The sequence below is a fragment of the Dicentrarchus labrax genome, unplaced genomic scaffold (assembly GCF_905237075.1).
Source record: "Dicentrarchus labrax unplaced genomic scaffold, dlabrax2021, whole genome shotgun sequence".
Classification (NCBI taxonomy): Eukaryota; Metazoa; Chordata; class Actinopteri; family Moronidae; genus Dicentrarchus; species Dicentrarchus labrax.
Window position 1 is genome coordinate 6,330,101 of NW_026136712.1, and position 14,652 is coordinate 6,344,752.

At 38.5% G+C, this 14,652-nt stretch overlaps 1 protein-coding gene across 2 annotated transcripts in view; it reads right to left on the reverse strand.

Annotated features, from left to right (window-relative positions):
• Positions 1–8,101: 8,101 nt before the first annotated feature.
• Positions 8,102–14,652, reverse strand: part of LOC127373483 (ras-related protein Rab-26) — an 85,419-nt gene continuing 78,868 nt past the window's right edge. Inside the window, exons 7-10 of one of the 2 annotated variants that reach the window (XR_007886914.1) lie at positions 14,079–14,135; positions 13,260–13,336; positions 10,161–10,321; positions 8,102–8,983 (exon numbers count right to left, since the gene is read on the reverse strand). Coding sequence is in view for 1 of the 2 variants with exons in the window: in XM_051418003.1 (XP_051273963.1) it covers positions 10,219–10,321; positions 13,260–13,336; positions 14,079–14,135 (237 nt within the window). In the remaining variant the exon portion in view is untranslated. Of the gene's footprint in view, positions 10,322–13,259; positions 13,337–14,078; positions 14,136–14,652 lie in introns of both variants that reach the window. The other variant, XM_051418003.1, reaches the window with a different exon arrangement.

Here is a 14,652-nt window from a genome sequence, read left to right on the forward strand (position 1 = left end):
CTGTGTCCCAAACAAGCCCAGTTCAGTCTATTCCAATCTACCAACGCAGTCCAGCTAATCCAGTAATATCAGTCTAGTCCAGTTCAGTCTAGTCCAATCCAATTTAGTCTAGCGCAAACTTGCCAAATCCAAGTCAATCCAGTCCAGTTTAACATGATGTGACATGACAAACAGTGATTACAATATGACTGAGAGAAATATGCAGGTAGAAGATAAAGCAAATGAATGACACCTTAAAAATAAATATGTATTAAAGAATACGTTAAGAATGTCTGGTTTTAGTTCAATGTAATCCAAGCATTACATATTTTCTGTGACATATTGTGATACGACATAAACTCACTATTACAGACAGCGTGTAGATAATAACAATGGGAAGGAGAACAATACTGGAAATGAACCTGGGCTTTAGTAATTTTAATCCTCAAGGGATGCGGTGCCTTTTCATATTATAACATTATAAGTAAGGTAATCAGGTAATCATGCTGCTGAGTTCCCTGAGTGTCATCACGACAAGGTCCAGTGTCTCAGAACAGCTAGAAACAAACAACAACAACAATAAAACCCAGACAACAGAACAAAAAGACCACCCTCCTCTTCACTTTGTATTCATTCTCCGATCCGTCTCATTCTATAAATAACCCAGAGCTTTATCTGGTGGTGTTACATGTAGTGTTACTGCTCCAGGCTACTGCACTATTGACTGTGAACGGCGATCATTTAAAATAGTGCAGGCAGGCTGCTGCGTGTGCACGGTTAATAGGAAAACTTCAGGATTTTCCAGAAATGATAATGCCTTCTCGCCAAACTGAAGCTAAAGAAACCAAAATTTCTACACACGCGCACAAATAGACACACCGCATGGCTTTGTTTGGGGTTTCTGGTCACTTTGGAGCAGTAGAGTGGACTGCTTGGCAACTGATGGATGAACACACACACACACACACACACACAAAATCAGAGACACATACACTGCCCACTACAGAAGAGCCATCGGGGTTATGGTGCCCTCAGGTAGAGCTAATGACACGGAGAGCAACTGGTGCAACAGATGGCCATCGCTAAGTCATATGAGGGCCTCTGTTAACAAGTGACATGTATGACTGTATTTTATTTACTTATTCACACCATTGCACACATTTACACATATTTGGGCAACATGAGCACTCCTGGACCCATTCTTTGTCTTGTGCTTGCCTCTCTTTTTCCATGGATGGAAATAAAAATTTATAGTGAGGATTTGTACAAAAATAAATCATTAGCAAGTGAACTTTTAGACAATAAAGATTGTATGGTAAATTAAGACCATTAGGAGAAAGACTGTTAAGACTGGGGCCCTATTGATCCCCCTTGATCTTACACCCTGTGAACATTGTGGATGTACCCTGTCACCTCCAAGTTTCCATTAAAGAACCAGTGTGTCGGATTTAGTGGCATCTAGCAGTATCATATGAGCACAATGAGGCATTTTCCCAACATTTTTAGCTTGTTCTCTTAAAAAGAAGGCACTACTTGTGACCCATCATCATTACATATGCATATAGTTTCTGTGACCATCAAAAAATGAATTTTTGAGGCCTTAAGAGGTAAAACCATCCAGAATCTCACAATAAAAAAAATATCTTCTTCTTATCAACTTTAACACAGGAGACCACTGTGTGTTTCTCATTTCCATCCAGTCAACAGTCAACGATCTTTTCTTAACCTCACACCTAAAGTGTGTAACTTTTGTCTTCCAGTGAGATTAATAACACAAACACTGTTGATGTGCCTATTATGTCCGCCTCCTGAGCACTCCTAGTTAATATTGTATGTTAATGGTGAATGTTTTCTAACCAATTTGCAATTCTTGACAAAACCAAAACCAGAGAGGTTGCAACTCATGTAAAAGAATATCTAGAGGTGGCCAACAGGAAAATACACAATACTAACTCAATAGGCTGTTTAGCAGTAATGTCTTCTTGACAACATGGCTGTTATACAACAAAGGGGTATACAACAAAAAATGATTCATGTAGCACTTTTGACCTGACTCGTCACCAGAGATACCAGACAGAATGTGACATGATGCATTTCTGTTTTCATAAATACTAGATTTTATAAACGTAAACAATGTCCGAACATGAAATGCAGCCGTGGTCCTCGTTGGTGAAATCTCTTGCTCTTCATTTCTTATTTCTGTATATGCTTCAGTGAAAAAAACACATCAGTGAGCAACAGGTGCTGCTTATGGCTACTTATGAAATCTGTGATACAAGTCTGACCCCTGGTGAGCATAAACGGTATTGCAGCTTACAGCAGCTCTATTACAGAGGGTCACTATCAACCTAATCAGTGTGTGAACATTTTTAATTTCTGTTCTGCTTTCCGGAAGACTAATTTTGATATTATATACATTATATTATTATATTTATATCACAACATGTGATTAATTAACAAATTCATTTTATTTTGGTTAATGGAGTACTCTCCTGTTTTATGCCTGTAAACAGAAATAACGGTGGGGGTTTCACACTTTGTACTCATTTTGCAAATTTATGAGATAGCACCGCAGCAGAAAATATAAAGTATACACTAATTTTGAGGCAGACTAGAAGATTCTGGGAGGTTTAAAACTGGAATGGGAATTGGGAAATGCAGGTGATGAAAGTGAATGATGATGAAGTTTAGTTGCAGTGTAGGTGTCATAGAACATCAGGTAAACATGCCAGTTATCAGTTATATACATTTATGGTAAATTTACCATTATACAATATGTGACAAAACCTTTTCAGGTCATATTATCAGGACAGCGTGTGCGTCAAATCTCCTATATACTATTACATGTCACTGAATCTAGTAAACAAGAGAGAGGGGAAATATTTCAGGGTGTCATCATCATACTGTTTCAGACTGGGATGTTTTAAGGAAATTGGAATAACTATTAGTCAGAGTCTGAGTCACAGCCTGTCTGAGCACACAGTGTTGATGGAAACATATTTTCCACTTGCAAAAGACACAATAACAGAAAGAGAGGACACTAGATTGAGCAAAAGCTCCACCCAACACAATGCAGATCTGTCTCCATCCTCGCCAGCAAGCAACAAGACGCAAGTTGCTCTAACCTAAGAGCCTGAAGAACATGAAAGTTTATTCAGATGAGTGTGTTTATGATTTAGAAAACTGAGCACAAGACAAGACTGCTAGTTGGAAGGATGTTTGGTCAAGGCTTCTTGTGGCATCTCAAAGCAGCTTCAAAATGAAGAAATTAACATGAAATTAGACATCCTAATGTGCATGTAGTAGATCTGACATCTGTACTTACAAACACAACTACACTGAACACAACTTTAACTAATTTTTGCTTGTAACTTTTACAGCTATGCTATTAAACTGGAACAAAAATATCCATTGTGCGTCTTAAAGATCCCAACCAGACATAACCCCCCCCCCACACACACACACACACACACACACACCTTCTGCTTCATGGAAAAATCCAGAATCTATGAATATGTAAATATTTTTTCCTTTGAAATGTTTTATAACTAGACACAAAGGTCCATTCTGTAAGTTGCATATTTTCACTGTCAGGTGGAAACCTTGTATGCCCAAAACCGGTCACATGCTCACCTGCACCCGTTTTAAGCACAAAGAACTTCCCCTCTTCAGCAGATGAAAGGAAAAAACTGTCTTCAAGTGTCAAACTAGATACTAGTCACATCATTCTGCACACTGCAGTGACACTAAGAAAAACACGTTTGACTATACTTTACCAACAAACTTTTCTATTTGTTGTTGTTAAATTAAGTATTACATAAATTAACGGATTTAAATGAGCCGGGTATGTTTATCTACAGAGATATTTAGAAAATCATGCTGAAGTTTTGATATAAACTATGAACGAGAAACTTTTGTCCGTGGGCCTAATATTTATGTAGGGCCGAATTTGGCCCACAGGCCGCTATTTGCCTACCTCTTGACTACGCTAACATGCTGACGTTAAGAAAGTCTAAGTATAGTGTGTCAGCTTGCTAACACTTGCTGCATGGCATTAAAACAAAGTACAGCTAAGGCTGATGGGAAGGCATTAGTTTTGCAAGAATGTAGTCCTAAACCAACATTTGGAGAAATTTAAATTTTGACCCAGTGAATGATGGCACTAGATGAAAAGCCATGGGGTCATCAAAGTCTGTAGGATTCCTCCCCTGGGCACCATTAGTGTCTGTACATGGTTAAAAACCACAGTAGGCTGAGATTTTAAGTCTGCAGCCTCCACTGATTAAAGCTTCCACATTCTTTCCTATTTTCAGCTGCTTGCCATGAGACTGCTGCTCTGAATGTGCAAAAGAATACCAAACTTCTCATCTTCAAAAGGGAAAAAAAGTGATCTCCACCTACAAAATCTAAACGACAAAGCAGTTCTATTATTTCAGAATCGGGGGGGGGGAGAGAGACAGAGATGTATTTCTATTTTCTCTTCCTGCAGCAGGTCGTAATGTTCTCTTGCTTGCTTACCTGTATTGTGACATTTGTTTGTCACATGCTATGTGATGATGACCCGTTCCCTTCTTCTGGTCACTTTGTCTTCTCTCTCCCTCCTCCTCATTCTTCTACACCCTTTCACTTTCTTCTGCCCTGTTACAGAATGTCTTGTGGTCAAACATTTTCAGACCAATGAAAGCTCAGCGCTGACTGATAGAGAGGCACTCAGGTTATAATGTCCCAGCACCGTGTTCTCCTTGTGAAAAACGTTTTTTTCCAGTGTTCCACACCCACACGGATGCACATCATACCTCCAGGTTAATCCGGCCTTATAATCACTCCTCACAGACTTAGCTCTCCCTCATACATCAGAGTTTCAGGTATCATAAACATTTTTGGAGGCAGAAATGATCTCGGTGACTGCTTTACAGGTTTAACCCTTGTATTATGTTGAAAAAATGACATTGATTATGTTGCGGGTCATTTGACCCGTACTGTGTAAATGCACTCAAACAGTCAAGAAAACAGGTTAAACCAATAACAACTTTTTTAGGTTATATAAACATTTAGAAAAGTGACATACAATACATTTTTAATTCCAACACTATATTTAAGAAATATTTAGTCTAATCCTCTTGTCCTCCTCTCGGTCAAAATGACAATTCTTCCTCCTTCTTTCCTCCTGCCATGCTCTCTCCTTCCTTCTTCTCATCCTGTTTTCTTCTCTCTGTTCATCCTCCTCTATTCCCTTCTTTCTCTCTTCCTTCCTTCCTTCCTTTCTCCCTTCTTTCCTTCCTACCTTCCTTCCTTCCTCTCTTCCTCCTTCCTTGACCAAAGAAAGCACAAGGGCTAGATATGAGGGGATATGAAGAGCTGAAATGCTGATTGAATCTCATCAACTCGTGTGACAGCAAATCTTGTAGGACCGGGAGTCATTTTGATCACATTGGAAGATGATAGTCTGCCTCGGCTTGGGTGCGGTGTTGACCATTTTATATTACCATCCTTAGATGCCCATGTCCCCTCTGTGGATGATGATTGCTGCATTCCTTGGTTTTCATCTGTTGGAGGAACAACGGCAGACTCGTCCTCTGAATCCTCCTCATCGTAGGAAAATTGACAATCTGGATCAGCAATAACATTGTCCTCTGTCTCTGAAAATCCTCTGTTTCTGAAATCTCTTCCTCTACATCACTATCCCAGTTAAAAATCTGTGATAAAGCCTCCTCGTTGTCATCCTTTGAGCTCATTTTTGGTGAGTTTGTCAAAGAGATGACATGAGAACAGTGACAAGGACAAGTGTGAGAAAGTTCCCTCTCTTCACACACCTGGCTCTGGGTCTCAGGGCAATCAAAATACAAACAATTGTACATCAAAGTAAAAGTACATCAGAGACATGTTTATTTTGATCTGAACAGCTATTTTCCCACATTAAGCGTCTGGGTCAAATGACCCGAACATCATCTTTGTATACCAACTCTGCACAGACATTCCACTACACATCAAGTGTCCGATTTTACACACCAGTTCATGACCCTAGATGAGGAAAAGTCACCAATTTCGCAAGAAAAGAAAGGATAACCAGTACTTTGATCAACACAAAACTGAAATGGGTCAAATTACCCTTAACATAATACAAGGGTTAAATAACACTTAAAAGGACCAGTGTGTAGGATTTAGTGGCATCTAGTGGTAAAGTTTCAGATTGCAACTAACTGAACACTGACGACCTGGAAATGAAAATGGGCAGTGAGGTGCGTACGAGGAACCACGGTTGCTGCAAGACCCGTAAAAAACATGAAAGGCCTTATCTGCATGCAGTGTCTGTCTGTGCTGGGCTGCTGTAGAAACATCAACATGGTGGCCTTAATGGAAGGCGACCCTCGGCGTCTGTAGATAAAAATGGCTCAATCTAAGATAATGAAAACACAACAGTTCCCATATTGAGGTGAGTATACACTAAGGAAAACATACCTATAAATAGTATGTGCTATTTCTATCAATAGATAAAACTGAATAGTTACCACAGGGCTTGTTAATTTCAACATTTCCTTTGACGAACTTCCTTGACTATTTTATTGTTTTTTTGAACTGCAAGCCTTTTGTTGTGTTTGATTACATTTTGCTAAGAATGTTTTTCACAAAATGTCCAACTAGAAAAAGAATGCACATTTTGCAGCAGCCTTTGTGATATATACTGTTCTTTGTTTTGTTCCAGAGGTGAAAACCATCACATCCACAAAGCAAACCCAACAGTGCCATTACCTAAATAAGCACAATGTTCCAAACTGCCTTCAGTGCACTATGGCTCAGGTAAGAAACACCAAACACCATCACACACTGCCTGACATCAACACATCCACACATTTTTATTTCTGTTTAGATGTGGTTAGTTTTCAATCTTAATACTTCATAGTCTCTAATTAATTTTAAGAGATTTACAACTTAAAAAAATGGAAAACTCCACATGACTTTGTTAGTTTGGAAACATTGAGCTGTGCTATTATATTCATTGGTGATGCAATAGCTGCCATTAACCAACCAGAGAATAACTACAGCAATAAAACCCAACATAAACTCATATATGGAATGATTACTTGTCAATGTCAAGTTATGTTAAACCATCTACAGTATAAGACTTGCACAGGAGCTGGTGGGGGGGGAGATCAATGCCAGTGAATGTGACTCTAAACACAGAGAACAAAGAGGGTCAGGCTGTATTGTCTTTCGTGTAGCATTATGTTGCCTTCAGGTGTCCCAGGAACAAAATCAAGAAGCACAGAGATAAAAAATAAAAAAATAAGAACAAAATGAGCTGCTTTCTATAAAAGTCATGTTTAATAGGTTTTACCTGTGCACACACCAGCCTACCTCAATCAGCCTTGAGGTGTGTGTCAGAATTTCCTCAAGTGCCTTGAACTTAACCCGCTGCAGTGTACTGGCACCTGTGATGTCATGTTTAAAATGCAGCAGGTTCTGGGTATTATCCAACGGAGAGAAATCATTAATAATCATTAATCAGATAAATTAATCATGTCAAGACTACAAAAGATTCAAAAGATCAACAGAAACCTGGACTTGTGTACGAATTATGTTACGTAAAATATTAATTCATAATATTGTTTGTATTCACTTTTTTATGTTTCAAACTTCCAAATCCTGTGTGATGTGTTACGGAGTATAAAAATATCAGAATAAAAGAAAAGAATGACATCGACACACAGGATAAACAACTTCTTTCCCCTGCTGCTTAAAAACCCATTGTGATTTCAAATATGAATTATGGCCTATATGGCCCCCCATAAAATAGTGCCTGATTTAGGCCATCAATCCTTTTATTGTATAAAAGAAAATTAAAGAAAAAGAATAAAAGAAAAGAAACCCACCTAGACCTGTCTTTAAGCCACAAGGGTGATTGATGTCCCAGTGCTGACCGTAAGAGAGCTGCTAATCTCTTGCATTCTCGACTGATCCTGGGTCAATGCGGTCTGTCTATTTAAGATAATATCATTGTCTTGTGTTGCACATATACAGCCATTCATAGTCAAAGTTGTAATGACAAGACTCTGCCAAATGGTGGTGGTGTAGATCCACGTGTGAGCCTCATCACTGGTCATCCACAGGTAAAAACAACTCATTCAGTTGATCGATTCTTTATTGTGAACACTGAAGATTGATACAATTCAAATCATTTTAGTTAAGATACAATATACAGATTACAGGTTAACAATAAATTGATGTAAATCTGTGATCTATTGTAAAATCTGTATATCAAGAGTCAGTGTAATCATTTAATGAAAGCAAATCTAACATGTATTTATGGCATTTCATGGTAGAATTTATAGTATGATTTAACTTAAGCAGAGAGCAGTATAATACCCTCTTTGATAAAACATCTCACAAAAAAATGTCTGTGACAAGTTACTTTTAAAAAAAAGCCTAGTTTCCACTGGAATCATGCATTTTTCCAGCGATTCTACTGCAGACAGCTCCTCCTTAAAGCCAACGCACAATAGCAGCATCCCTTCACCCAATACCAACTTCTAATTACCATTCCCTTTAGCTTCTCTTGGGACTGGAGCCATAGCGTTGGTTCAACAAAGGTCCAATAACAATGGCTACATCTCTATGGAACAACAGGAACTACAAAATCTCTGGAGGAAAAAACAAGTGAAATATAAGTTCGGCCAAACCTTCTTCTAAATTTTTCTCCACACTTCTTTGAGCTTCAGTTTTCGGAATTTAAGAATCTTGACTGAAAAGTACAAGACTGGCTATTTGCATATCGGCTGTATTCATGATTATTGTAGCTGTTGCAGGTTGTTTTATGTTGTTTGAATATTTTATGCATTTAAATTAAGCCTGGAAAAGTGGAGATGAAAGATGTTTGGTGTAGCAGTTTCGTCACACGTCACACCAGCCATATTCAACTTAACGTTATAACATAAAAAGTCACTTAATACCTTAATCAGGAGCTTTCTACCATATCTTGTGGTCTTCATCCGAGGATGGAGTAGATCTATTGAATGTTAAATAAATAAATAAATAAATATTGTTAAATCTTGGTAAAGGTGAGCCATTTTTCTCCATGTGCTGATGAAGAGAGTGAGATGTAGTGGAAAACTCCAGTACTACCATAGGTTTTCCACCCTAGTTTCGACCTCTTGACCTCTGTTTCCAAGGTCAAGCATTAACTTTCACATTCAATATTTAACTTAACTTGAACTTTTTTTAATCCAGGTTAAGACCAGATTTCACAAGAAACGTCTTGCTTTGTGTCACAAAACAGATAATGTTATTTGTCCGTGTTTCTTATATATTTCTTTCCCTTTCTCAAACGGATTGAGTGCTAGTCAAGTGATTTGTGAGGAAGGATTGGTGCCCACTTCCTTTTTTGTGCCATACATACAGATTTATCCCCAAACCCGTAAAACACAGAGTAGAGGTCAGTTTTTTTGCTGATGATCTTGTTTTTTACATTTAATATGGTCTAGTAATTACTGAGGGAGATTTCTTAAAGTTAAAATGCTTCATGTAGGAGCTTTAAACTCAATCTGTGTAGAAAAAGTAAAGAGCTCAAATTAAATTTCACAGACATCAGTATAATGATAGTCATGATCACAAGTAGAAGTATTAAAAAAGGTTATCATATGATGTCCTGTACATAAACAGCACACAGTGCCATTTGACAGCTTACATTAGGTGCAGTAGTGTATCTGTACAAATGTGTTCATAAACTATTTATTTCTGTTACTTTAACAAGATTGATTGATTTAATATTCAACATATTTGTGTCTGTGTTCTTTTGTTTTCAACAAGACGGGCATTTACAAACTACAAAGCTTTCAGAGCACAAAATTAAAATGACAGTTTAAATATGTACATCACACTTTTTCACTGGTAAAATGGATGGAACGGGCTGTGAGGTAAATTTACAAACATAGCTGTGTGTGTGTGTGTGTGTGTGTGTGTGTGTGTGTGTGTGTGTGTGTGTGTGTGTGTATTGGTGAGTGTACATGCATGTGTATATGCAAGCATGTAGATAGGAGTTATATTACATTCACAGTTGCAGAGGAAAGGTGGGTTAAGAGAGAGAGCATATTGGCCATATCACCACTGTATTACAAACACTGAGAATTTCATGAGATTTCCCAGACACACCGACTCAGATTTATTACTACTCTAATAGAATGTACCTGTTCTCTCTCTGTCTGTCAAATACACTCATGTGCACACACACACATAGGATGTGGTCTACGAGCGGCAGCAGCCAGCAGTCCTCATTTCTTTGTCGACGTACTCCTTCAGCTGAAACTTTGGCTCATCAGGCTCCTTCATGGTCCTGTGCTTCAGTTCTCTGAGAGACAGACAGACAGACAGACAGACAGACAGACAGACAGACAGACAGTATAAACATGAGGCTATGCTCTGCTACCAATAGGTGGTGAAAGAGAAGTCTTCAAATTGCAAATTGCATTCAAGTTTTCTTTCTTTGTTATAGAATATCCAATAACATTTTCACCACTGTGAGATGGTGTTGTGGTAATGCAAGTATGTACTTTGTAAAAAACATGTTGTTGCCTGATTTTGATGAATAGTCAGGATGGTCTGACATGATCGTCTGATTTTAGAGTTGGAAACTATCAAGAGGAAAGTCAAAACTGTGAATCTGTAATCAAATAGGTGTAAATTGTGTTGTGGTCTTTGGGATCAGCTTCAAATAATTTAATCAGTAACTGTTAATTGCTTCCCTGTTGTTTTTTAAATCCATTTTATCATCTCATCTTGATTTTCTGGTTCAATTGCTCGCGTTTGAACTGCTGTTTCCTGATAGACACACTGCTCTAACCTGGGGGTTGTCTTTAATGTGTGATCCAAAAGTCATAGTCACAGACTGGCCGCAAAGTTGTAGAAAGTACAAAATACTGAATTTTGGTGAAATGTATAAAATTGTGTCTAGTTATTTCTATTCAATGACATGGTGCAGCCATAAAAATGGCTTCTACTTAAATATTTAAATGAGTGTACCCCGAAAAAACAAATAGAATATATATGACCAAACCAGATCTAGATGATTTTTCCCACTTAAATGTAGTAGTTTGACATTTTAGGAAATAAACTAATTGTTTTTCTTATCCAACGTAAGATGAGAAGGACAAGACTCCTTTTATATCTGTATTAAATTTGAAGCTACAGCCAGGAGACAGTTAGCTTAGCCTAACGACTGGAAATGATGGGGAAACAGCTAGCCTGGTAACAAAATCCAGCCTGATTAACATGTGGGGAAATGATGTTCCAAACGATTTCTTAGCCGGGTGCAGTGACTTCCTGGAGTCTTCGCTGGTTTCCAGTCAACTTCAAGATGTCAACAAGGAAGAGTCACCCAGATAAGCCCCCTTAAAACCCCAACTTGTAATTTTCACACTTCTGTTTTTGTACGGATTAAACAAACATGGTATAACATGTTAATTAGTGAGCTCTAGAGGGGCTGGTATAGGCAGATTTTGTTACCTTTAGACAGAACCAGACTACCTTTTGCCCCCTTTCCAGTTATTATGCTAAGCTAACCAGCTGCTGGCTGTAGCTCCATATTTATATGTTATAATCTGAGAGATCACATAGTGACAGATCAATGCATTGTATGTAACGAAACCAAAAACAGTCCCAAACATACTGATAAAGGCAAGATAGCCAAAAACATTTGGTGAATGAAGCATGGAGCAGACAGAATGGTGACTTACTGACCTCCTGTATAGAATATTTTAGAGAAACCTTTCAACATACTGTATTACAATTAAAACACGTAAATATATGCACGATGCGTCATGAGTTTTTCAGTGGTTCAATATCACAGTAGTAAGAATGGACCATTTGTTGTTGTCATTGCATCGTTGTGTCAGTTTCCATGTGAATCCTGTCTTTGCCTGTTTGTTGTTACTTATACTTAAAGTCCTTGTGTGTTTCGTACAAATAAAGCTCAAGACAAAGCGAAATGAAGACAAACATAAAGGAGTGGAGGTGATGAAAAAGTGGAAGAGTGACAGATGAGAAGTGATTTTGGAGAGAACTAAGAAAAGAGAAAGCATGAGATGTAAAAACTGAAAAGGTGTTAAATAGAGCTAGAGGACAACATCAAAAAAAGAGCTGGTCTTACATTCTCTATCTGCAGGGTGTTGTGTGCCAGACTGTCATGCTATTCTTGGCAACATCCCACCATGCCAGCCTGTTACCATAACGAGGCTATAAATGTTCAACAACTCCCACACAGACTGTCCGACTCTACACATTTAAGTGAAACACACTTAAAATAGTATCCTCATTATTCAAAAATATAATACAAACACAGTGTTGTTGTCAAGATAAACTTTTGTCAAACTGATCTCATTTAACAGCTGAGTAACTTGTGTCCTCGTGTGTTTGAATGCGTTTGTTTGGCAGTTTCCATTCTCATACCGTGGCCATGGGGAACAAATGCAAATGTACATCATGATAAAAAAACAACTTAATAACCCTCGTCTCCCCTGTCACTAACACGCTGGTCTTTTTAAAGCCATATTGCTCTCAGCTTTTAAACTTGTGTGTGGCAGCATGGCACATACAGCATGCAGTTTACAGCGATAATGGTGGCAGATTTTCCACTCCAAATAACCTAAAGAGTCTTTGATTTCAAAGGAAACAAAAGCAGGATTATCATTTCACTCACGGAATGATTTTTGGCTGCTGAAACGACGACTGTCGCCATCAGACTTTATCAGCTGTAGATAACTAACATGAGATAATGATAACGTTAAAGGTATGGTGTGATTACTTCATGTTTTACTTTTGTGATAAAGCCATTGAAATGTTTATCTGAGGCATGCTAAAAGTGCAACAGTAGCAGAAATAGTGAATTGTCAGACTCAGGAATGTACAGCTGTATCTGTCTAAAGTTTGCTCACACTGGCTTACATATGGTAATGCCAGATCAAGTAAGACTGTAGTGGCATAACAACTGAGGAGGGGTGTGTTTTAATGCTTAAAAATGTGTAAGAGGAAGATTGTGTAACTGCTTCTCTCAAAAGTTACATACTCCTGCTTTCACAAACGTTTTTCACTTAATGCCTAAGTTCATGGAACACCAGAGCTATTGCCCTAACACTGCTTTATGTTCCAGTTCTCATCACTTTAATGGCAGAGACCATAAACTCTCAAAACCTTCCGCGTGTTCCTTTTAAGATAAAGTTACATTTCAGTCAGAGAACGCAGGGATCCTTCCTGTGCTCTTCATACTGTCGCGTTGAGCGTGTGTGACTCACTTGGCCACTGCAGTGAAGGCCAGCTCCACATTCAGTCCAGATTTAGCACTCGTCTCCATGAAGGGCACTCCAAACTCCTGCACAGAGAAACATCTGTTACTAGGTGTATGCGTGTTTGTCGTGAATGTGTGACGCTCTTGTAAGTCTTTTCATCATTAGGACAAAATGTTCTCATGCTGACACGAAGATGAGGTTTATAATTCATTTCATTTTGAGAGTTTAAAGCTGGAATTTAAAGTACCTGGAGAGGAATGAGAGGGTTGCTGATCAATACCAATAATTCAATGTTGACGGGTGCTGAGATTTCTGGATTTCAAAAACTGTTTATACTTTGTAATTTATAAGGAAGAAAAATCACACAGTTTGTAGTCTATGAGAAATGCTCCCAGGTATCATAATCTCATTCTCTGTGTGTCTGTGTGTACATGTCAATATTCCTGCTGTGTGTGTGTGTGTGTGTGTGTGTGTGTGTGTGTGTGTGTGTGTATCTACCTTGACAGCTGCAGTGCTTCTACCATGCTCCTCCTTACCTCTTGTGTTCATATTTACTCTAACATGCATCTCAGAGCTTATCTGAGTGAAACGGCCTGGAAAATTAAGTTAGCAAGCCCCCATCATTTATTCCAAACAATAACAACATTATGTGCCTCCATGAATACCTAATTACACACACTAATCAAGACACGGCAGCTACATGGGGGGGGGTTTAGGGTCCATGAGGCTGCGTGGGCAGAATAAGTACAGCGTCTTTTATCCTTGTTACATGTGTCAAATTGCATGTGTGTGTGTGTGTGTGTGTGTGTGTTTTATGAATCTCACCTTCGCCAGTTTCTCTCCCTCCTCTCGCTTCACCACCCTGTCATGTGTGGAGTCAGCCTGAAGCACATTGTACGGACAATATTCAGTTAGAAACTGTGGCTCATGTCCCAATTTCTGTCAGTGTGGTTAGTGGATAATGCTAATGAGGGAATTCACAGCAGTCGGTTGTCCACGTTTGACATATACATGTACAATCAAATTTCCCTCCCTCGTGGTGTACATTGAATACCTGCCAATTACTTTTTTGTGTTTTTACCAGCTGTTTATGGCTTCTATTTGACCAACTTTACTGAAGAAAAAAACTACAAGCGCAGTATTTGGACATAATATATTTTCCACATGTAACATAAAAATAAAGATCCATTTGCGTTTTTGTTCTGACTAGCCTTGTTTCTGACTACCTTATGAATGTAAAAGCATTATTCCCTCTTTTTTTAGCCATGTTTTGGTGTCCCAACTCCTGAGATGCTAAATCAAAATGTCTTCCTTCACCTGCTAGACGCTAACATTGTCTGCGTGCCGTTTGGTACCGGGCGGGTGGCGTTTAATTGATTTTTGCAGAAGAAAAGTTGAT